The 25,663-nt window shown below is 39.1% G+C and overlaps 1 protein-coding gene across 2 annotated transcripts; it reads left to right on the forward strand.

The window, feature by feature from the left end:
- Nucleotides 1-178: 178 nt before the first annotated feature.
- cfap221 (cilia and flagella associated protein 221) lies at nt 179-25,663 on the forward strand. Of its 2 annotated transcripts, XM_031757824.2 has the most exons (25): nt 179-291; nt 585-785; nt 931-1,031; nt 2,727-2,813; nt 2,935-3,030; nt 3,407-3,507; nt 3,689-3,792; nt 8,616-8,775; nt 10,574-10,703; nt 11,126-11,246; nt 11,384-11,495; nt 11,580-11,667; nt 14,409-14,498; nt 15,327-15,422; nt 17,557-17,644; nt 17,883-17,974; nt 18,382-18,462; nt 19,613-19,720; nt 19,809-19,979; nt 20,056-20,141; nt 20,215-20,293; nt 21,106-21,206; nt 23,667-23,762; nt 23,876-23,983; nt 25,151-25,663. In XM_031757824.2, exons 2-25 carry the CDS (start codon nt 656-658, stop codon nt 25,326-25,328), a joined length of 2,604 nt encoding a protein of 867 aa, XP_031613684.1. In that variant the 5' UTR covers nt 179-291; nt 585-655; the 3' UTR covers nt 25,329-25,663. The 2 variants fall into 2 exon arrangements, with proteins under 2 accessions (XP_031613684.1, XP_039462373.1); XM_039606439.1 differs by lacking the exon at nt 14,409-14,498.

Below are 25,663 nucleotides of genomic sequence, written 5' to 3' on the forward strand. Positions count from 1 at the left end.
AACGTATTCAAACAAATAACAGCACGTAAACTTGAAGCTTGACTTTTATTTTGAAAGTAAAATGTTTAGCTTCCCGCCTAACATCGGATTGATTGACGTGATGTAACGACACAGGCAGCCGACGAATCAGGATATTTGTCCCACCCCCTCAGAGCTTGGTGGTCACCACGGTAACGGCCGGGTTTGACAACAGCACTAAAGTGTTGAAGCGAAATACCCGTGTCACGAAAATACACGAAACACGACTGCTGTATTTGAATAAATAAACGCAGCCGCCTGTCTGTTGCATAAGTAAGTCCTGGGTTTTTTTAAAGAGGCTTTAACAAAACTATTTATATGACGCTTTTAAAGTTATTTCGAATTATTCATAATAATAGCCAACAGTACAGGGGTTATTTGCGATTTTTAGCATTCTTAGCGTCGCACGTGAGTTTGTAATTTCTCACTTTTATAGTGAATGCGACAGTGAGTCTAACAGAAAGTGACTTTATTAAATTAACTCTATTTTGCTTACATAAAAAAAAGAAAAGAGAAAAATAATCGCCGTGTTTCTTTCATAACCCTTCCTCTGATGATGCCTTCAGATGTCTCAGTGACTGTCCTCCGACCGTCTGTCGTCCCTCTCGTGAGGAGCAAGGGCTCATCTTTTGCCAGGATGGAGGTGGCTCTGTCTGGGCCACAGACGCTCTCAGAGCCCCTGAGGAGGAGGGCATCTCTGCCTCTGAGCCAGCTGGTGGAGGAGACCCAGAGCAGAGGCAACATCCCCAATCATCTGCTGGAGTCAAGTACATATTAACCATGACCTCTGAAATCCTCGATAGAATTCATAATTGCAGCTTTCTGGAAGCAGTGATACCAAGTACTTGCTTTTACAGTGACAACTTAGGTTGAGATTTCTGTTTATTTCTTTATGTATTTTTTTTTTTGTAGAAATCTATGCTAACCTGAAAAGCAACAGCCTGATCCAAGCAGAGCCCTCTGAGCTTCACTTCAGTGGCTTTGAGCTCGGCAAGGATTATGTAAAAATCCTGGTGAGGAAAGTCCTGCTGTTTTCCCTTACTACTTTCCAAAAAGCAAATAATGTAGCTAAATCACAGGGCAGGTGTTATGTGGTTTTTGTCTCTTTATTTTGGAGTTATTGTAATAGGAATGTACTTGATAAATGTGACATGTGACACCTCATTTGAGCAGGTAATTTAATGTTATTGGTTGTGGAGACAAAACCCCGTCATGCTCTGATCACACTATAGATGTGATGGAGAAGATAGTGCTCAGATCTCTTCTGTGGAGAATTACCGCAGCTGTGTCAGGCAGACAATAGAGATGGTGTTGGGTCAAGGCCTCTGGTTGTTTTTGTTGAATTTTGCAGTCAGCACTAACCAGACCTCAATTTTGGCACCCACCGCAGATGTGGAGTTGCTTTGTGTCTTATTATGCAGTCAAACACAAATGTTTTACTGTAGCTAAAATAAGACTGTTATTATAATGTGAATCATTAGTGGGGACCTACAATGAAATATATGAAGTATATGAGATTTATCATTACCAGTTTCAGTAACAGCGAGCATGTTAGGTCCAAATGAATGCAGACTGTATTTGTTTGACAGTCTGTTATATTTGAATAGGCCAAAAATACGTCTAGCAGCTAAAGGATGACAAATAGTCTATTTGAAACACTAGTTCAAAAAAGGCATTCTGGCTATTACTGAAGTAGCGATTATGTGTAAATATGCCTGCAGTGCTTTTCTCTTTTCTCCAATCTCCGTTTGTATTTTCCATCAAATTTCTCCCACTTATTGGATGTCGCCAAGCTGCCAGCTCAGGGACAAATACAAGTTTGTGATTCATCAATAAAACTTTTTGATTTAAAAACAAAAAAAGATTTCAAAGACATTTTTTGGATTTACAAACAAAATTTTTTGGTTCATAAATAAAACTTTGATTTGAAAGGAAAATGTTTGAATTAACTGGATTCACAAGCAAAAACAAAACTTTAGACTACAAAATAAAATTCTGGGGTTTCTAGTTAAACTGTTAGATTCACACACAAAAATTTTTGGCAAACAGAACCTTTGGATTTGTAAACAACAGATTTGTATTCATTAACAATTTTTTTAAATTCAGAGACAGAAATGTTTTATTTGAAAACAAAAACTTGGAAGTTTTGATTTCTAATAAAACCAACTCATTCAAAAACACTGAAAAACTTTATTGGCAAACAAAATGTTTCGATTTCAAAGGAAAACTTGTGCAAACAAAACTTTTTTGGATTCACAGACAAATATTTTTGGTTTGAAAACAAAAACATTAGATTTGATTTTGATTACGAAACAAAATATTTCTAATGAAACCTTTGGATTTGAATCAACTTTTTTCCACAAATAAATCATTTTTTAAACAACGTCAGTACTTTTGCTCTAAAGTTTCTTTTTGATTACAGACATTTTGTGCTTGATTGCATTTTAAAGAAACAGTAACTTCAAACACAAACAGATTCAATTTGTATTTTCTTTACAAAACATTAAAATAATTGTAAGAATCCTATCCCATCATCAAGTCCTCTCATTTGGTTTCCATTAGGGTAATTTAAAGTGAATGGGGGACTGATTTTACACCCTGTGAGCATGGTTGAGCACTGTAAGCACCAGGAATATGGAAATGGCTTTCTCAAGTGCACATTTTAGGTGGAATGAATGATTTTTTCCTCTCCTCTTTCTCTCCATCAGAAACTAATCAACATCTCATCTGAAGTTATGAATATTCATGTAATTCCCACCCAAACCAAGTACTTCCAAACAACTTATACCAAAAAGGTATTTTTTTTCATCGTTCCAAATTGCTGACCTGAATATAAGATTATAACTCCACTTGGCCATGAGTGCAATCAGTGTTGTTTCTGATGATTCAGTCTTGTTCCATCTGTTTTCCTTCCAGTATCGACTCATCCCAGGCCTCGCCTACACGGTGAAGGTCGGATTCTGTCCTGATGAGTGGCGTTACTTCTATGACTGCATTCGAGTTCACTGTAAGGTTAGGTTCCAACAGTTTCTGTGCCATTGTGGGCACTCTGTTACTGTTTGGCAGGGAGTCAGCTGCAGTGTGCTAATGCTGTTTGTTTTGTGCTTAAATCGTTCCACCCAAGGCATTAAAGAGAAGTTGATTTTTGCAGAATTTACACTGTGACTCCCCACAGGAGCTAGCTGGTGTAACATGCATCTTATCTTACTTATGGAGTTCAGCAAACATTTAAACAAGCAGGATTTACTCCCTGCTTTAACTTATCTACCTCGATCTTTACTCTGAGAACTGTTTTCTTTTTTTCTCTGTGCTTCTTTCACACTTCATATCATCTCTCTTATGTTTTCTCTTGATTTTGTTCATTCAACCTGCCTACACCCTTTCTCAGGGGGAAGATAACCTGTTAATTCCAGTTCATGCTTACCCTGTCATCGATGACCTGCACATCCCTACTCATATCGACCTACCAGCTGTAGCACTCAGACAAAGGTGTGTGTGTGTGCTCCATGTTAGTCTCTATGATGGACTGGTTTATTTTGACCTCACGTCTGCCTGAGGTCTTGCCTGTCTCCTTGTATTCTTCCATGCAGCCAGCCATGATTTCATTCACCCATTGATGTCAAGTCATAAAAAAATAATATCATCTCTGTCTTTCTTTCCTTGTCGCTAGTGTTTGGCATGCTATTCCTCTGAGATGTAGCTGTCCCATTGGCTTTGAGTTTCAAGTGCACATTATTCAGCCCCATGAGTCCTTCTCCATCCACCCCCTCACAGGTAACCATTCACTGAATGTTTTCTGTTGTTGTCTCGGTTTTTTAACAACACAAAAATCTGAATGTTCAGATTAGAACATATAAGTGCTCCAATCTATTGAACGTTTACTGATGGGCTGTAAAGTACCACATCTTGGGCACAGAAGGAGCAAATCTGTGGGACTTGCTCCCAGTGACGCAAGCTCTCGCAGGTTCTGAAAATTCTGTGTTTAGACAGTCTTGCTGACTTCAGATAAAATGTTTCCCAACTGTAAAGCTGCAGCTGAGGAGTTGCAGGTAATTCAAGTGAGCCTTCAGAAGAAAATCAAGTCAGACTTCTGAAGTTACTGGTCCCAGTGAAAGATAGAAAACCAAATGACAGTTATTTTCATTGCACTCTCTCTTGGTGAGTTTAGCTACTCATAACACTTGGCGGTCGAAGTCATCATTGCTGGTAACCCTAACTGTGTGTGAGGGTGAAAAACATGAAGGGGGGAAGTATGGAAGGAGACATCACAGGAATCAGAAGTGGGAAGTGCCACTGCACTGAGCACAACCATGCCAGATTAGATGTACCCTGTGTCCCCACCTCTGTCTACAATGACCCCCAGAGGTAAGGGAGCTGGAAAGAGGAGAGAGGAGACCAGACCAGATAAAGGTGGGGAAGGAAAGTATGAGATTTGGTGCCTGTGCAGTTTGGGTTTAACAAAACAGAAACTGATTGGCTGAGATTAGAGTCAGGTTTTCTCTAAATGAGCTTAGTTGAAATAGTTCCCCGACCACACTAGTTTGGAGTGGAGGCTGGACGATAGTTCTTTGTTCCAACAGCCATCAAGTACAAGAGGGAGGAATGAAGACCAGGGAACGTCCGATGGGGTTAGGTGACCTTAGATTAGGTTAAGTTTTAGGTTAGTTGGGTTAGGAATGAATGATTTCAGGTTTTAACCTGAGAACTAGTGTTTGAGTTGAGCTTTGATTAATAGGATCTTTTTTAGAAACACATCATCGGTGATGGACTCTGGTAGCCTTGAGTGTTTCGACTAATATGGGATGGGTTTAGGCATAAGACCTTAGATTAGTTAAGGATAGGGTTGGGGGTCAAGTTTAGAGAATTGGGGGTTTACGGTCATCACTGACAACGACTTAGACCTCAGAGGGTTACACAAGCAACGATTTTAAGTCTGTTTTGATGTTCAGTCGTAAAATTACAATTTGGTTTTAGGAAATAAAAGCAGAACCCAAACAGTTATCAGTTTGTATAGTAGTACACTGGTGTTTACATTTATGAAAACAAATGTAAACAATAATGATAAAGAACAAACAAAAACAAGTTACGGGTAACAGTGTGATTATAAAACACATTAGCTAGGCTAACACTCGCAGCTTGTGTCTCAAACACACATTGAAGATTCAAAGTTCCATAATTCTGTATCCTAGATGAGTTTAATTAGGCCTCAAATATTCTCCATTTTCATAATAATGGTAGACTTTTCAAAGAGACGTTCATACTGAAATAAATGTACAACTAGCTATGTCTTTTGTTTAATTTTTCTCCTCTTGTGGACGTAACACATAATGTGGGTTTCTTGTGGATAATTTATCAAACATGGTTTTGTGTAAATAACATGAGAATGGACTATGTAAATATTTCTTTTGTTAGATTTTTTTCTACATTGCCCTGTGAAAAGTGTCCCTAATTAATGAACAGCGGTAAATGTCTGAGTTTTACCGGGAAATAAAAGTGTAGGGAATTACAGTATCATATTTAGCCTAACAGATTAAGGATAAGCCTCAGCAGAAAAAAAGCAAGTGTCCTGCACTTCCTCAAAACCTCAGCCCAACGTTGTGCATGCAGTAAGTCACTGCAGGACTTGAAAGATTTCTTCTGCTTCCACACGCTCAGAATGATCAGCATTCATGGTCTGGGAAGCTTCATAACGCAGGGTGAAAAAGCACTTGGATCTGAATCACAGCTGAGAGAAACAAATGAGTTTCTCATTTTGGAAATACTTTTGTGTATTTTCTCCTGTATGTTTACGCAAGAAACAGGTCCACTTCTCAACAGAGCTCAGCATTTGTAGTATAACACAACAGTATCTTTTTGGTCATTTGTTATTCTTTTATAGTAAAGTCATTACCGAAGCCTTCTTTGATCAGCCCAGTAGTCAGTCAGACACATTCATCATGTTTCAGAATGTTTATTTGAACTGATGGTAGCATGGATGGTAATGCACTGCAATCATTGTGACATTAAATAGTAGGTCAGCGCAGGTGTTACCAGTGACACAAATGAAAGTTGATTAAGTGATGTGACTGGAACACTTGTGTTTACCTCTCAAACTCTATCCGGTGTATTTAGCTTACAGTACTGATTGTTTATTCAGAACTTTTAAAGTCATTTATTGTTTTCACTGCTAATTAACAACAATAATAATACAGAATACAATAACCTTAATTCATAATTTCTTCCCTTATGATGGATTGTTTATTCATTAATTTTTAACTCTCAAACCAGTGATCCTAAAAAACTACTCCTAGGCTGGACTATTATTATTATCAGTTTATTGTAAAAGCAGAGTAGACCATGTTTGTCACTGTATTTGTCACCAACGAGACACAATATTTGTCCTGTGTTGGCTTCATTTTATTGCATCCTTGTTGGAATCCTGCTCCTCACATTCACAGACACTCTTGTTTCTGTTTTGTTATTAGACTCAAAACGTTGTTTTCTGATAAAGCTGATAGTTAGGGCTGGATCAGGGTAACTGGAGCCATTCCTTAGATGTACAGCTATGGACTCGCACTGCCTGTGGGACTTCGTGTGATGCACTGAGCATTTATTTTCCACTCACCTCTTTTGACATCCCACATGTTTATATACCACTGCAGCACGTCACTAAATTTTAGCCGTCTCTCTCCCTTAGTCTGTGTTTTGTCCTGTCTCCCTATGCTCCTTTTCTTCCCCTCACCCCCTACCAGAATGCTGCCCCTCCGTGAGCCTGATTCTGCTAGAGGTTTCTTCCTTTTAAAAGGGTTATTTTCCTTCCCACCTCGTCAAGTGCTTGCTCACAGGGAGTCTTTGATTGTCGGGGTTTTGCTTTGTCACCTTGAATTAACTAATATTGCGATTTGGAGCTATATAAAGAAACCTGAATTGAAACTGAATTGAATATTTTTACATATATTTTAGAAATAGTTTTCAGTTTTAACCTTATAATCAAATTTGTACTATTTCAGGAAAGTATTCAGAGGAAGGGGCAGGCAAAGAAAAAGTGGGATAGTCAGGGAGATGAAGAAAATAAACAGCCGTGGTGAGGTGCGCGGGGAGCAGTGTTGGTCGTTACTCAAATAAATGAACATATTGCTCTTCTTAAAAGTAATGCAGTATGTTACTTAATTACTCACGGGAGAAAGTAATTTGTTACACTGCTCATTACTCTGTAAAATGACCTGAAACACATAATCTTTCTTTTAATATTTGAATATCAAAACAAAACTGAAAGTACAAAGCAAGCTGAAAACCAGCCTAAAGTTTGATTCTATTTCGCACCTGTCCTTTTGTCCAATAGAAAAGTAATGAGCATATCCACGCTAGAGACGACGTCATTATTTTCCTCCTCCGGCACACGAACTGAAATCAGCTGATTGTAGTGCAAGTGCGCAGAAAGAGAAAATGCATGTTTGTTTGACTGTTTTTTTCTATCCATCCGGTGGGCAGATAGCTGAAGAACCTTTGTAACACATTTCACCCTATTTGGGCTCAAGGTGGGATTTCATCAGGGATCAGCTCTGAGCTCCTTCTTGTTTGCAGTAGTGATAGACAGGTTGACAGATGAGGTCAGGCAGGAGTCTCCGTGAACTATGATGTTTGCAGACAACATTCTGATCTTTAGTGAGAGAAGGGAGCAGGTGGAAGAGAACCTGGAGAGATCGAGGTATGCTCTGGAGAAAAGAGGAATGAAAGTCATTAGAAGCAAGACAGTCTAGATGTGTGGGAAAGAGATGGAGACAGGTGTAACAGTGAACCTGCAGAGATCAGAGGTAGTAAATGTAGTTGTGTTTAAATATCTGGGGTCAGTCATCCAAGCAAGCGCACAAGAGAGATGAAGAAGAGAGTGCAGGCTTGGTGGAGTGGGTGGAGACAAATATTGGGGGTTATTAACAGCAAGAGTAAAAGGAAAGATTTACAAGTTGGTTGTGAGACCTGCTGTGATGTATGATTTAGAGAAGGTACCACTGAGAAAAAGGCAAGAGGGTGAACTGGAGGGGGTAGAGTTAAAGATGTTTCATGAAGGATTTTCACTGGAAGTGACCAGACTGGACAGGAAAAGAAATGAGAGCATGAGAGGGACAGCTAAGGTTGAGTGTTTTTTGGAGACACAGTTGGAGAGGCAAGGCTCAGATGGTTTGGACATGTGCGGATAGTGGACAAAAGATGCTGAACATGGAACGACAAAGCAGGAGGAGAAGAGGAAGACCACAGAGAAGATCGTGGACGTAGTGAAGGAGAACGCGAGGACAGGGTGAGATGGAGGCAGATGATCTGCTATGGTGAGCCCTGAGAGAAGCAGCTGAAAGAAGAAGATTCAAATTTTAACTATTTATCCAGAAAGCTTTGGAAAGTCTTTTAAAAAAAACAATTTAACTGTCTAGTGCTCTTAGCTAAAAAAGTAACAAGTTCAAGTGTTAAGTTCACTTATTTTGTTTGTAAGACCTTTCGTATGTTACGTAGCTGGCTTTCTGCAGTAGAAAGCCTTAACGCAGTCACCTGAGGCTGCAAATTACTGATCTAGGTTAGCCAAACACATACCTCCATTATTAATGTTTGTTTTCTCCCTCTTCCAGGTGTGATACCAGCCGAAGGTGAGGCAAAGATAACTGTGACCTTTTGTCCACTCCAGTTTGAGACTTCTCAAATCACCTTCCAGCTGGTCATTTCACAGTTCAACACCAAGCCTTACCTGTGTACCATCACTGGGAGCTGTGCACCTCACATAGCACTCAGGTAAAATTTCACAACTGACTAGAAATACAATGTTGTGTTAGAATGTTTTTACAGATGAACAATTTGACTAATCAAAATTTCCGTTTTACTTATCTGTCGGTGTTTTGTTTCTTTCACAGTCATGTTTTACTCTATTACTCTTAGTTGCTGTCTTACTGTCCTATTATGTGCTTTTGCTCATAACAGCTGTGAAATCATCAGCTGAAATACAACCTCAGATTCAAAAACACTGGGATCTCATTTATGCTATCAATGTACACTAAGTAACAAATTTAAGTCTTTCCACTGGTGCTTTATTGTTTTCACGAGCATCCGGCATCCTGAATGATAGCTTGGTGAAGTTTGCTGTTTTATGATAAAAAACAGTTCTCAGCTTGTGCGAGTAAGTTTACCGCTGAACCACATGGGAGTGAAAACATCCCCCAAAATATGTGGGGACAAAAACTAACTGGGTTCAGAGAAAATGGGCACATGTGCAGATCAGAGGTTTTTCAGCTGATATTAATTTGGTTCCCATGAGAAAGAGGGTGCTATCCATCACACAGTGGTAGCTCCTGACTCCATCCCCTGCACTGTCTGGTGTTATCTTGGCCAAAAGTTAATAATTCATGAAAATAGCTTGGTAGCTGCTGCAGTGATATAAGGATGGATACAGCTCCCAATAGATGTTTAGCATATAAAACACTCTCCCTCTGTTTGTTGTTCCTCACTGTGGAACCAAATAAAAGATGATAGATATGCAATGGAAAGATTAAGGAATATATGCTAGAGCCAATGTTTATCCAGCTTGAACCAATGTCTGACATGTGCTTGTTACTGTGTCCTCAGCCTGACTTCTCTGACATAGAGGCTGCTCATAATACAAACTGACTTGAGTGATTTTGCTTCTGTGTTGCAGAACGTCATCAGTCTAATGCAGTCTGATATGATACTTGGTAATAAATCCTTAAATAAATCTAGTGCTTCTTTGTGACCGAATGTTCAACTCCTGTTAACTCCTTTTTGCCAAAGGTTGCAGAGTCAACTCAACTGTGATTTAAAGCTGTAGTTGGCTAGTTCTCTGTCTTGGACTGCATTGCTAAATTAATAGCCATTTTTAATTAATTGTTTGTAATTGTAATTATTAGGCCCCGACTCCCAGCCACTCCGACACCGTGTATTCTCTATCTGTTCATATATCATTTTATAAATACTCCTAGTTTAGAGCCATTCCTACTTTGCTGAAAGAACTATTTCTGGAACATTCGTAAAGGGAAACCTTGACAGCTAGCTTCTTCTGATTGAAACCCATCTGTTTACAAATGATCTAACCAACAACTTCAATGTTTCATCGACTACTTTGAGCTAGGTTTGCAAAGTTTGCTTTTCTGTCCACTATTTAGCCATTTTAGCAGTTTATAGATTGCTTTTAGCTAACCATTTATCCACTGTTTTAAACAGTTTCAGTTTTAGCCGATTTGTTACTATTTCAACACTTTTCCCTGTTTTTTGTTTAGTTATTTATTTAAAAAAAATGATACGACACTTTTACTTCGTTTTTTCACTGTTTCTGATAATTATTTCAACAATACAACCATTACTTTTAGCTAACTATGTTAAGTACAGCTCACTTGTTTTCTGCTTAGTTTTAAATCGTTCTCTTTTACTAGGGGCGACCTTTTAGTGTGAGATTATTGCAAAAATGTAAGTTGTGCTCACTTTAGCAGTGAGCTAATTAGCAAGTATTCAGTCAGTTTTGGTATACTAATATGCACATTTTTTCACCTTTTCTTTTTTTTTCCTTCCATTTTTCTGTTAGTGAACTGGAAAAAAAGTTCAGTTATGAAAATGCAGTGACTGTGAAACACAAAGGAGCTTCACCTTCCACCCTAGTGCTTCCTCGAAGTAAATCCAAATACAGGGCAAATAAGGAGGCTGACAAGTCAAAGGTATGGCCAACCCATGGTCTGACTGATTAACTCACTAAACTTTTATAATACTTTTTAGTTATATTTCAGTAGGTTGACTTCCCTGACTCAAAAGCAATTGATACTCTATTATGCTGAAATGTTTTAACAGTTTTTTTTTAACATAAAAGTGTCATTTTCTGTAAAACTTTTTTGGGAACTCTGCTGGGGAAACAGTAGCAAGACCCTAGCATAGACACACCAGGCATTGATAAGAGCAAATATGATAAGACAGGCACAGATTGAAAAGGAAACACAGAGATGGAGGTGGGTTGCAAAGTGGTTTGCAGAGATAGGATGTTTAGAAGGGCATCAGATGGGATTAAGATCAGCTGATTTTCTGGGATGGCATCTTGACTTTATGACTTTTCTTAACTAATGCTACTCTTTTTCCTGTCCAATAGGCAATCAGGGATCCAACTAATGTGAAGTTTAAATTGCCAGTAGATGTCTGTACTCCTGCAGGGGTGGCAAAGATGCTGATCAAAGACTCTAATAAACTCAGCTCTAAAGACTTGAAGCAAGGTAGATGCAACCCAGTGTTTTTACTCTTGATGCTGACATGCGTGTCAACATTGTTGCCTTATCAATCACCTCTGTTCAGTTTTTGTTGAATTACATGCATGCATTTCTCTTTTCTGTTGGTGCAACATTCACTTCAGCCATATCCTCTGGCAGCATGATAGCACAGCAAAATAAGCAGATAAAAGAAGCCCTGTTCAAGAAAAAGGTTCAACAAGACATAAAGGAGGAGCAAACAAATCACCTCAAATGGTAGGTTTGATTAAATATAAAACTCAGCCAAAGTTACTGAATGTTTAATACATATCTTTACTTTATGCATCCCCTTTGACTCAGGCAAGTCCATCTGGGTATGGACCCCATGTCAGAGCATGCAACAAGGCAGATAGTGGAGGAGAGAGAGATTGCTCTGCATGAATATATGGTAAGTTATTTCAGCTCGTGTGGATGTAAAGAAACACTGTGCTCATTGATACTTATTGAAGCCAGAGGGCTTGGCTAATACACATTTTCCACCACCACAGTGGAAATAACCTCTAAAAAGTTCTAAAAAAGGTATCAGGGTACAGCGGCACCAGGTGTTAACCCATCAACACTGTGTTGATGGACAAGAGGTCAAAGTCTGACACTTAAATGTCCCTTTGCTAGACTAAACTGGCACATCTGGGGGCCCCACAACAATGCGTGGTTACTATACTTTGTTATTCTTAGACATGAGAAATTTTTTTTGGGAGGAATGTAAACAAGGAGTGTTGTATTAGGCTGTTGCGTAATGTTTCCTGAGAATTATGGACATCTTGACCGAACCATAAACAAAAAGTGAATCAGAAAAATGTTGAACAGAAGAAGATATAAAAGTGTAGGCCCTGAGAGAATCAGAGTTGTTTGAATTCTCTTCCTGTGCTTTCTGAGAGGTGTTGGAGATGGTGACAGTTTGCTGTGTCTGCATTGGAGAGGGAAGATTAAAAAAAAAACTTTATGAAGAATTCAGAAAGTGTATTTAATCATTCCTTATCTGACCATCTTTGATTTCTTAACTTTATATACACCGTGTAAACTGGAAAGTTCTTTATATCTACAGCTCTTACTGATAAAAGTTTGACCTTCTATTAAATGGAGTTTTAATGCATGAAAAATATTTCTTGCTGAAATAACTGATGGGAGCCCAACTCACAGGATTATAGAAGTTACCGGAGTCTTTGCCCCATGGGCTTGATGATAGCGGTACATAATTCATGGGAGTCTGTAAGCGGTGAACTACATAGTGGTGCCTTGTGTGTAGATTTTCAGATATCCCCATAATAAAGCCAAGCTCTTTTCAACACACCAGCATGTACATGTAATTCCGACCAAACATAATGAATATAATAACATATTGAAAAAAAAAATATGCAGGACACAGGGGGACACGGACCTTGGGCGGATGGAAATCAGTACTATCTTGCAGGGTAATTTTGATTCACCAAGTCCTCTCCTCTTGGTCAAGGTATTGGTTTTAATAGAACACATTTTTTCTCTTTTCTTGTAAGACCTTGGAGACATACTCAAATGTGCTGATAGCTCATCAGTGCGTTCCATATTCATACCATTAAGGTTACCTTATTCAGATGTAGAATTATTGGATCCACAGTGGGGTTTTGACCCTTTACAAAAACCCTCTTGACTGTATGATTGATTTTTATTAAGTCGCCATGGAAATAGTGCAGAGTCAGCCAAACTAATGTCAGTTTTGAAATATGAGTCTCTCCATGTCCTCAGAAAGGTTGTTTGAATAGTTATCAGATCTCTCACAGACACTTCCTCCCCCATCTCCTTTCCACCTGCACACTTTATAACGCAAATACACACACACACACACACGCAGAAGCGTCCTCTGCCATACTCTTTCTGTTTTACAGCCTTGTATCACCACACTTTGTGATTTTATGGGAACTCTGTTGTTTTTATTATACTGTCAGCTGTCATCATCTAATGTGGGCCCTCTGTGGAGTCTTGACTGGAGGCCAAAAAAATCTGTTTGTCTATTTGCTACAGAGTTATGTAGTTTTATAGCTTTGCAACATTAATTTTTGCAACGTTATTTTTCCTCAGCCAGGCTGTGATGGTTACAGATTGAGAAAGTTAAGTTTACGATTCTGAGAATTAAGCCATCAACCTCCTTTCCCTCTTTAACCAAAGAGGTTCCACGTTTTCCTTATTATAGAGGATATAGATGTTGGAATGTTTGTGTTCCAGTGACCGTGCAACAGCTATCACTGCCACAGCTCTAAAGGGTTTGCCAAAAATAGATAAAATATATTTTTGTTCCTTTTTATTGCAGTCAAATTGCAAATCATTTAAAGCCTTATTCACAGAAAGTATTCACAGCAGTTCACTGAGCATCACAGAGAGGCCGGATCTTTCACTCTTTCACCACTGTAACAGAGAGTGGGTGTGATTAAGTAGTGCAACAGTTTAGGAATACTTTCTCAATGCAAAGTTGCATTGAGATTGCATAGATTTTTTATTTGTTTTATTTTGTCATCTACGCTACATAATATCATTAAGGCTGACAACCAGTATTAAATGGCTTTAACCTACAGGCTTTGAGGCAGCATTATAAATAGACATGAATCTGAAGAGGAGCACCTCTGAAGAGCACTGACAGTGAACACAGTTCACAAATACAAACTCAAACTCTGCCAACTGGACTTCCCACCTCGTTTAGGATGGACACAACCAAATTGCAGTTCTTTTGAAATTTGTTTTTCACATGCGCCAAGTTAGTTGGGTTAACAGGAACATGCAGCATTAACCTATGCTGCCATCCACATCGTGTCGTAGTGAGTTAAGCCCCTGCTTGTTTCAGAAAAACCAAACCAAATTTTCCAAGTCCGAGTTCAAAATTGGCCCGATTGCCGTCCAGAGCTTCCCCTAAACATTTGGAGTTTTATGAAATACTCCAAAGAGCACAAAGGAAGTTTCCAAAACTGGACCTGTTTTTCTTTTATTTTCCCAACCACTTAAAGTGCTGCTGTGAACACAAAAGAAAACAAAAGAATTTGTGAATGATTTGCAAATGATTGCATTATCTATTTTATTTATATTTAAAATGGCATCTCATTTTTTGGGTAGGGGGATGGATTCATATGATCTTTTACTGTACACTAATTGACTGTTTTATAGGTGAAAAGGGGAGCTGTAGGGCAAGAAGAAACCTTTGCTGCTGGACCACCTAAAATGTTGTCAAGACGAGTGCTTTGTGAAGTAGGACGGGTATGTTGTTAACTTTGTTTTCATGCTAAGGTCCCCACAAGGAGCTGACCTTGATGGGAATAGGGGCCGGATTTCAATCAGGCATGGTTTTTCCTTATGGCAAATGGTAAATGGACTGGTTCTTATATAGCGCTTTTCTACTCTGAGCACTCAAAGCGCTTTACACAACTAATTCATTCACCCAATCACTTCCATTCACACAGGCACTTTTTCTAAACTGTTTAGTGCTTACTGTCTAGCATTCATACACATTCACACTCCGATGAACGCATCGTAGAGCAACATGGGGTTAGTATCTTGCCCAAGGATATTTGGCATGCAGACTGGTGGAGCCTGGGATCGAACCGCCAACCTTCCGGTTAGTAGCTGACCTGCTCTACCTTATGTGGGTGAACTTCTGGAACTTTTTCAACACAACTCAGTAAAGTCTCAGGCAGCACAATGTGCCTCCACAGCAAAATCTGAAGCTTAAGTCGCTGAATTGAAAAACTGCTGCATGACGATCTTTAATTAATACTAAGTATATTCTGTCTTGGTGAATGTGTGGATATGCTTCTACCAAGTACCAGAACATCTTTTATTCTTTGTACAAGAGCAGTTTCACGAACAAAAGAAAAAAAAAAATCAGTTGCTCATAGCTCATTTCCAGTTTAATCCAATCTAATATTGACTTATTAGTATTCCACTGTCTTTTGTCATTTAAATACTCCTAGCAGAGGCCTAATAAAATTTAACTTTATGCTTTTTTCATGTACACTAAGTGTGCAGTTAACTGTCGAACACGAGCAAGTGAAATTTAACAATGAATGTGTTTCTAACCTGTTCCAGGCCCCTGAGGGAGCCCCGGCTTTCCAGTTTTACACCACTTTTCAGTGGGAGCTGAGACGAAGAGTCCTCAGACTGTTCCAGCAGGCAGCTCGAAAGGTACAGTCATCCATATACTGCAAAGTCTCTGAGGTACATGAGCAAGTACACACATCCATGAGCATTTGCTCAATGCATCGTTCACATACACATCCCTCAGGGAAGGGCTGTTACACCAGCACCTGTCCCTTTTGTTTAGCTATGTGTAGCTCAAATGTAGCTTCTTTACAGTATAGTTGGTTTTCCTGTGTGAGGTGTGTTACAGTAAAAGTAAAGAAATGTAGTATTGAATTCTGGCCGAGAGAACTCTCAATCAAAACAATAACAAAAGACACAAAGTGCGTCTCTATGGGGATACCTACATTTGATACGCTGTTCTACTCTGTGTACTATATGCTCTTGTATAATTTATGAATTTTGGAAGGTTAGTGTGAGACTGGCTTGTCCACTCTATGACCTTAATGTTCTTCTTTAGCTACTGCTATGCTGACTTGGTGGTATGCTTTAGGTCGTCATGCTGGAAGAACAATCCAAGGGCCATCGTTCAGTTTCTGGGCCAAATCCTGACTGATGGCAACTTATTCTTTCATAGTCAATGCTTGGAGTTTGTCACAATTAGTGGGTTTTTGTTTGTCCACCTGCCTCTTGAGGATTGACCACAAGTTCTCAATCTGATTAAGGCCTGGGGAGTTTCCTGGCCCTGGACCCAAGATTTCAATGTTTTGTTCCCCAAGTCATCACTTTGACCTTATGGCACGGTGCTCCATCATGCTGTTCTTCAACAAAATGTTCTTGGATGGTTGAAAGAAGCTGCTGTTGGAGGATGTTTTGGTACCATTCTTTATTCATGGCTGTGTTCTTTGGGAAAATTGTGATTGAGTCCACTCTTTTGGATGAGCAGCAGCACCCCACATGAATGGTCTCAGGATGCTTTACTGTTGGCATGAGACAGGACTGATGGTGGCGCTCACCTTTTCTTCTCCGTACAATCCTTTTTCCAAATGCCCCAAACAATCGGAAAGGGGCTTCATCAGAGAAAATGACTTTACCCCGGTCCTCAGCAGTCCACTCGCTGTACCTTTTGCAGTATATCAGTCTGTCCCTAATATTTTTTGGGGAAAGAAGTGGCTTCTTTGCTGCCCTTCTTGAACCCAGGTCATCTTCCAAAAGTCTTCACCTCACTGTGTTTGCAGATGCACTCAAACCTGCCTGCTGCCATTCCTGAGCAAGCGTCGATCCCACAGCTGAATCATCTTTAGGAGACCGTTCTGGCCCTTTCTGGACTCTCTTGAGCGCCCTGATGCCTTCTTCACTGCAATTGAACCTCTATCTTCATGATCTGATAAATGGTTGATGTAGCTGCAATCTTAGTAGCAACAACATCCTTGCCTGTGAAGCCCTTTTTATGCAGTGCAATGATAGCTGCACGTGTTTTCTTGCAGGTAACCATGGTTAACAGGAAGAACAATGATTTCAAGCATCACCCTCATTTTAACGATTCCAGTCTGCTATTCTAACTCAATCACCACGACATAATGATCTCCAGCTTGTGCTCGTCAACATTTTCACCTGTGTTAACAAGAAGATTACTGAAATGATCTCAGCAGGTCCTTTTATGGCAGCGATGAAGTGGAAAGTTTTTGGGATTAAGTTCCTTTTCATGGCAAGGAAGGACTTTGCAATTCATCTGATCACTCTTCATGACATTCTGGAGTATATGCAAATTGCCATCATAAAAACTGAGGCAGGAAACTTTCTCAAAACCAATGTTTGTGTCATTCTGAAAACTTTTGGCCACGACTGTAAGGGCTCAAATACTTATTTCACTCATCGACATTTCATTCAATTTATGACTTTTATGACTTTCTGGATTTTTTGTTGATATCCATTAAAATCAAACTACCAAAATCAGGTTCATTCGTTGAAAGTGTGGATACTTACAAATTCAGCAGGTAATCAGATAATTATCTCCTCCAATGTACCCACTGCTCCTCCTTTGTCCTCTTCCCACGGCTCCCCCTCCAGGGCTCATTAGTGAATAATAGAAAAACCAAAGGGCTTAAATGTCAAAAAATAATTAGAATTGGAGTGAACCTGAAATCTCTGTCTGACACATCTCCTGAAATCACAAGTGTGAGTGAGAAGCTTTAGCAAAGCAGTAGCACCCTGCACCACCCTCGTCTCTCCCTTCCAGGTCGTGATTCGACGTCGCATGAACCGGAGACTGGCTTCTTTGAAGAAACTGGCAGACAGTATGAAGAACCTGCCCTTGGCACAGAAAGGTTTTCATTATCCTATGATCTCCTCATTCAGAAATAATCTCATTATCTGATGGCAGTAAGGCACGCTTTATTGAATTTATTCCTTGAGGAAAAAATGAAATGATTATGAGGCTTATAACACATATGCAAGTGTCTGGAACAGAGTTTTGAATGTGAACACTGAAAATTGCAACAAGTCTGTAGAAATTAACTTTTATTTATTCTTTTTTTACATGTCACCTCCTCACGTTTGCTTTAGCTGATAAAGAGAAGACATGCGACCTAAAAGTGTCTGCAGACAAAGTCTTTCCATCTTCATCCCCCTTTTTCTCTAATGAAGATGACCCCCTGGTGAGTACCATGCACAACTGGCAGTGGAAAATAAAGACTTAACACAGATTTTGAACTGTTCTTGTCCATTGTTGTGTAAATTATGTAATCACTAGCAAAACGTGCGTGGTAATTTATTTCGAATCAGTTTACCTTTCAACCTAACTGGGAGATGACACCCAGAAGACAAGAAACCACTGACGAGCGGGTGCTAGCTAGTGTCCTGCACTCGAAACAATTTTAATCCATTATTTCCTGTGAAAGACGCCTTGATCAAACCGTGGAAATCAATGAGGAAGCTCACTTTCCCGTACTTTGATTAAATCTTTCATTTCCTACATGCCCCGCAGAGAGAGAGAGAGAGAGATGGGGTAGCCTCTGTGTTCACTGGAACAAATAATGCCATTTTGTCTCCTTCATATTTCTAGGCTAACATTAATTTGTCTGAACTACCTGTGGATACTATTGATGTGACTGTGACATCGCACATTCCTTTCTTCAAGCTACAGGTAGTTATTTACATCATACACAGCACTTTCAGATCAACAAATTTTACCCAGCAGCGGTATTGATAAGTGGTAATATAACCATAAACGGCATAGACTGTATATATAGATTAAACTGGAGCTCTTTCTCACCTTTCTAGCTTTTGAACAAATGTGTTTGGTGACCCCGTGGAGGGCTCAGACACCTTATTTTCACCTTCACCACCGTCAGCCATGCCAAATGCCACGCACAAAGTGTCAAATTACTATTAATACTGTCATATATGAGAGCATTTGCCTGTAAAACAGTGCTTTACTTTTTAAACTAGGATATATTTTTTTGAATACTCCTAGAATTACGAATGTAAGATTTTGACCTATAATTATTTTTATTGTTGTTGTACTATTTTATAGTGAAGTGGACATATAAAGGAAAATGGGAAATAAGTGCAACAATTTATTGAAAAATGTAAATACATGTAATATTAACACCTGTATTCTTCAGCAAAGTCTGACCTTTCTAAGGAAATTTCTTCAAGTGTTAACAAGCAAACCAAAAACATTGCTATGAAAATGGTCCGGTACAGGGACTGGACTGAAAACAAGTGAAAAAGCAGCCAGTTTCCAAAGAAAAATTCTGAAAGATCTTCAAAAAGACCAAAGAACTATTGATCAAGACCACTTAGTAAAATACGTAATATAATACTCACCTGGAGTAGCTTGTACCGTGCTTCAAAATAATGCACTTCCTCTGACACAGGTGACGAGTACTGTTAACACAAAATGTGACAGTGTAAAAAACTACATTTTATGTTATCTGGGTCATATTCTGCTTACCTTATAAAAAATCTCATCCTTTGAGTGTTTGACTTTTGAAGCTAGAGTGGATTAACAACCACTGTAGCGTCATAAAATTAAAATAATAAAAGCATCGACCAAGATAGTGGTAGAAGTATAATTTCCAGCGGAAACCATATTTTGGAACAAATTTTACAACTATTTTGTCTCAATAACCGCTGAGATTAGAGTTCATTGACAAAATGCTTCATTAACTAAGATGTCTATAGAGAGACAGTGCCTCTAAATGGATTGTGGTGGTAATAATGGGGTCATAGAGACTCCTCGTCCTTGTTGATGTTATGTTGTAACCATGCTATCTGTTGATATTATGCAGGTCCCTCTGCACTATAAGCTTATGAGCTACCAGGCTGTGTCAGCTTGGGAGGCATTTAACTCTTATATTCCCATGACTTTGGCCAGGCCACTGCGTACTGGAGTTCCGGTAACTAAGCACCACACACATGTTTATTTATTATATATCAGCTATGTATTTGTCCACTTATCTGCTTAAAAATTTCTCCTTGTTTTAGGACAAGCTGGTACCCAACAGAGCTCATTTTCCCATGACAGAGGACACCACAGCAGGAGAGCAGCATGATGAACAAGACAAAGATGCAGAAACAAAGGATGATTCCAGTCTCTCTTTCTGCGCCCCTGAAAATCTGCTCAGCCCTTTTCCAGCAAACCCACTGAGAATCTTTGTAAGGCAGTATTAATCAGGTGCAAAATAGAGGCGCTTTTCCATTTATGATGATTGTTATTATTATTATGTTTCAGAACCCAGCTCCGGGACTTCAGACCTTTAAAACACCCCCTAAATATTTGGAGAGTGATTTGGAGTTTCATCTCTGCCCTCTGCCCAGGTAACAAGAGTTATTCTCACCTCTATGATCCATTTATTTCTATGAAACGTCAAACAGCTCATTCTGCTTTCAGGTATACGGTCCCTGAGAGCACATTGTGTGGCATAAGGACCCAAGTGCCACACACTCAGAAGAAGTTTCTCAAATGCAAGGTAATTTCCCCCTCACTGTGCAGTTTGTGAGTTTCTTTCAGATAATTTTTGTGTCCCATATAGAACATGTCTTCGGAGATTTTTGGTAAAGCGTGTTAAATAAACTTGTTCTTACATATAGAGCTTTATACGCCATGCCTCTTTCACAAACCACTATTTTCTATATCTAAGTAGAAAAGTATCTTGCCCAAAGATATGTTTGCATGCAGAATGGAGCAGCTAGGGATCAAACCACCAACCTTCCAATTAGTAGATGCACTGCTTTACCTACTGAGCCACAGCCATCCCACAAAACATAGAAAGTACTTTTCACTTGTAGTTGATCTATCAAAAATGGCTCCCGTTTTCTGTCTGAAAATTGACATGTCCAGTGTAGCTCAGTGTGATCCCACCAAATCAGCTGATTTCAATACCAGATCACATCAGCCGATGGCTCAGCTCTTACCCTTCTACTCATCCCAGTGGAGGATTTTATGTAGGCAACACTGTTTAAGCTGCTGTAGCCATGAGCAACAGTTGCTGTAAATCTGCAAGCCACTTTGCAACCCATCTACATCGCAGCTCCTAATGTCACGCTGGATCCGACCTAATCAATATCATATCTGCTGTCATTGATGCCTGATCTGCTGTGTACTGGGCCTGGCTCCTGCTCTCTCCACCTCTGGCTTTACACATATGCACACTGAAGGGCGGAGAGGTCCCAGCACAGAGCCATGCCACCAAAAATAAATGACTGCAAATGGGAAAATCAATCATCTTCTGACTATGGTAGTCCTGACCGAAATGTTTCTTTTTTTCCTGATTTATAACAGGAAGTGATCCCTGGGGTTATGAAGTGGAAAAATTTGGATTCTATCACCTTGAAAAGTCTTTCAAACCAGCCCACTCTCACCAGTGACTGTGCTCCGCGCAGGTTGGTCAGAAATATTTTGTCCTCTTTGCTTTGCAACGTGAGCTGTGTGTTGAGAAGAGTTCAGTCTGGCTGCTGACACAAGTGAATCAAAACCTGCAGCTGGACTTTTCCACTACATCACTGTTTATGAGACGTGTCGGGTCACATTTTTCTTCTTATCTGCTAAACTAGGCAGCAAAAAATGACTTCATACCAAGAGCAGATACCCAAAAGTTAAAGAGAAGGTTCTCATGTTCTCAATAAGAGTGTCCAACTAGAACAGTGTCGGTTCATAAGTTTGTTTATGGTACTTGTTTACAGAGGAGAAAGTGGCTCTTGTCCATTTCCTATGTGAAAGAATTTGAACTTTTGACCCTCTGGCTGCCAGACCACTTTAAAGACAGTGTTTTCACAAACTACATCAATATATAAAAAAAGACAAGTTACATAAGCCACAGGCTCATATTGGTAGTTAATAGTTACCTTCTCGGATATTATCCTCTCTCTGCAGTTTGGGATTCACTCTATCATCTCAGTATTCCAGAAACACGACTTCTCACTATCTTCCAAAATAAATATGTCATGTCACATCCACACAGCTTCCAGCTCCTGCCAGGATGCAGGATGTCAAACTCTTCACTTGTAATCTAGCTAGCAGAGTTCCTTTTACACGGAAAGAGTTGGAGAAGATGGTTGTACAGTATGTAGGACTTGAAGCACTTCTGATTTTGGAGTTAAAATGCTGGGCGCTATTTCCAGCTTTGTAAAGCAAAGTGCTGTTATTTTAAAACTGTCCATTTAACCAGATAGTTGAGAATAGTGTTTTGATCCAAATCAGAGGTTCTAAAAGCTGGTGGGGAGAAAAGCCCCACTCAAATCTTCCTTTTCACTTAGCTCTAGTGTAAATAGCCAGAGTTAGGGGTTTTTACAGCTGCGATTATCTATTGTTTTTACTTATTTTGAGGTAAAATCTGAGTGTCTATCTGTAAAGATAGAAAGCTTCTTCTCATTCTAAATGTTTTTTCCTTTGCTATGTATATCTGTGTGCGCGTGGAATCTAGGTCATACAGTATGGAGGCTTCCCTCACGCTGCAAAATAATGATTTATTCAATCCTCAGTCTAAATGGGCAGTGAATAAATGATGATATTTTTCATGTAGTGTATTAGTGAACACAGCATTGGGCTGTCCTGTTCTATATGTGCTTCTGTCTGCGCCCTGTCATAACTGATACCAATCAGGTGTGCAAAACACTTTGTGTGTCTGACCTTTCTAAAGCCTATACCGCCATGTGCATTGTAATTTGTCTAGCATGATAGAGTTTCTTGTTTAAAACCAATTTAAGTACCAAAGTGAACATTGGAGAGCTAATGAAGTAACACTCCTCAAGAGATCCGAAGTCATCTCAAGTCTTTATTTGACAAGATGCCTGCATAATCTGGGCAACCACAGTTCACGTGGTGCATTTGGGAATGTGTGGGTTTGAATCTCTGCTGCAACTCTCTTTTTTTACCTTTCTGCCTGCTTCCCTTTTTTCCTCACCTGCCCTGTGCTGTGCAATCAGAGCCAAGGGAAAATATTCGCTTTATGCTTGTCAGTACTGACCTACCTGATAAGTGTAGATATATAATTCTTTATTTGTGTAACAGAACACTTTCCCTCAGCATTCCTGTCAGTCTTTCCTATCACTGGCTACAGCCACAGAGTCTGCAGGTAGCTTGTGAGTGGCCACAATAACTGGTGAGAGCAAAGTTGACAGAGCCATGAGTTGTAACATGATTTTAAATTATCAAAAGGACAGTGGTGTGGGTACAGAGCTTTTTAAGAACCAAAACCAATAATGCATGAGAGTAACTACCTCTTACAAACTGTAGTATTAAGTATTTACACAGAGTAAGTGCCAGGTTAGCACACATTACAGTTAGCTAATTATCCTACACTGGTTAATGTTAATATATGTAACATGAACAGTAATAGGAACACAAAAAATGCAGATACAGTCCACAACTACTAGGTATAAATCTGTAGTACTAATCATATATTTATATGCATTTAGTACTAGATGTAACACATTTTACATCTGGCTAAAAAGGCTATCTAACTAGCCTTAGCTTGCTAATCTTTAACCAAAATCTTATTTCACAAGAACATAAATGCAACCCAGGCCAGGTCACAATGTCTTTATTTGTACATCCTTTGCCCCATCATTACAAAGTATTAATATTTTTAAGGAATCCCTGGTTATTCTGTGGTATCACTAACATTTGGCTTATCAGTGTTCTTGTTTTTGCCCCTAAGTGGTTTCAACTTTCACTAAGGAGCACCTTTATCAAACATGTTTGAACTGAGATATGAAACCACCTTAAGCACTCCTTTCATCTCAGTGAGACTGAGGAGCTATCTGAAAATTATCTCAATTCATCTGATGCACGGTGGTCCGGCTCTTCAGGGGAAAAAGCGTATGTGTGTGTTTCCTGTATAGATCTGTCAACTACAACACAGAGATACTTCCACTCACCGCACCTTCTCCTCTCGCCAACCTCCCTGATGATGAGGTGGCCCCGCTAATGGACACACTGTAAGTAGACGAGGCACTATATTGATCTTTGTGCTGGAAGCTTCTTTTTTTTATGGGTCTCATGGGAAAGTGCTCCTTTGATGATTTCGCTGTGTGTGTATAACCTCATGCAGGTGTGAAGGCTCAGGAGTACAACTGACACCCGAGATGATCAGAGCAGAATTCTTGTGTGGAGAAGTTCTCGTCTCCATTAGCAACCTCGACGCAGGAAAGACAACCGTGTAAGTGTAGGGATCGTGAGCATGCAGCAAAGCTAAAAGATTACTCATACATACAGTCTGGAAGAGAGTCAAGAGATAGTTTATGGCATGATGAATGGATGTTTACATGAAGGAAGCCCTTCACAAGCAATAAAAGGGATGAATGCTCCTTTGTACACACATAGATATTTTGGAAAAGACAAAACACATGTTTAGTTTGAAGAGGGGAAGTTGTCAGGATATACCAACCATTAAGTTAATGGATTGAATCAGTTCGTGTACCTAAAGTTTGTTCCAGCAAAAGCTTCCTGGGAGCTGGAAAATACTACACAGCGCTTTTTTTTTAAAGTGTTGTCATAGCAATGAAACTGATCTTTAATCTATTCAGCTTATAATCACATTAGATGTAATATACTGTAGCAAATATGTTCTTATATCACTGGTCTACGCTGATAGCGCCATTTCTCAAAATTTTATTTAGAGGCCAAAAAATATTTGTCTGGGTTTTCAGGATTTTATGAAAAACATAAACACATAAAATAAAATAATATATATATATTTTAAATAGTGATGATTAATGAGGTAATAATGATACTGTTGATACTACTGACTAGGGCCCAACTAATATAGAAATAGGATTAGCCCAGTAGCGATACTGATATTTGATGATCTGAAAATAGCAAATATAAACAAAAGTCAACCTACTAGTGAACAGCTTTCTTTATCATACAATTAAAATGAACAGTAGTGTTTGAGTTGTTTAAACATTACAATATTAAACATTTTAACACCTGTAGATGGACTTTAAAAAAAATCATATTTTGGAAACTTAGCATGTGCTAGGAATCGTATGGGTTTTCTTTTTTGGGTTTCAACAGTTGTAAAAGAAATGTAACAATTTGCTCAGTACCATTTGCCTCAGTCTTATAATGGATTTATTTGTGCTATCTCTCCTTTTGTTAATGTTTTTACAGATCTACTCAGTGCAAAATTGATGTGATATAATTGATAACTGCTCACATTTGAAAAGGCAGCTGATAGGTTTTTGTTTTTTAAGCTTTAATTTAGTTTTTTTCATTTCTTATCGTTTTGAAGATTTTTTCTAAATTGTCATTGAGACACGAGGAACGATACGTGTTGTACTCGCTGCTCTTCTTCCATCTCTAAAGTTAAATTTTTCTGTCCCAGGCAGCAGAGGCAGCATCAGATTGAAGCGACCTACAGGTCTGAGTTTAACCAGATGGGAAAAAGAGTGATGACTAGACTGAAGGAACTTGGAGTCACTGACAGAACTTCTCATTTACCTGAAGAAGACAGTGAAAAGCCGAAGCCTGTGCACACACATCCTATACACTCACATGAGTAAACACCACTGCAAGACTACAGATAAGCATTATACCCATCCTACTCACTCATACAACACTCTCCTTTGTTGGCCCTGACATGTCTTTGAAATAAAACCTGGTTACTTTCCCACCCACTCATAAGCCTCCTTTCTACCCACTCAAAATTACCAGTGAGCTCCCCTACTGCGCTTTTACAAAGCCTGAAAATTTGTTATCCCTCCACCTACTCAGATTCATATATAAGCATGGCTGCATTTTACACACCATTACCTACATTAAATGAAATATGATCATTCTGCATTTTATATTTTAATTCTTTTGTAAAAGTTTATTACAATTAAATCTTATTATGCTA

Source organism: Oreochromis aureus, linkage group 23 (genome assembly GCF_013358895.1).
Source record: "Oreochromis aureus strain Israel breed Guangdong linkage group 23, ZZ_aureus, whole genome shotgun sequence".
Classification (NCBI taxonomy): Eukaryota; Metazoa; Chordata; class Actinopteri; order Cichliformes; family Cichlidae; genus Oreochromis; species Oreochromis aureus.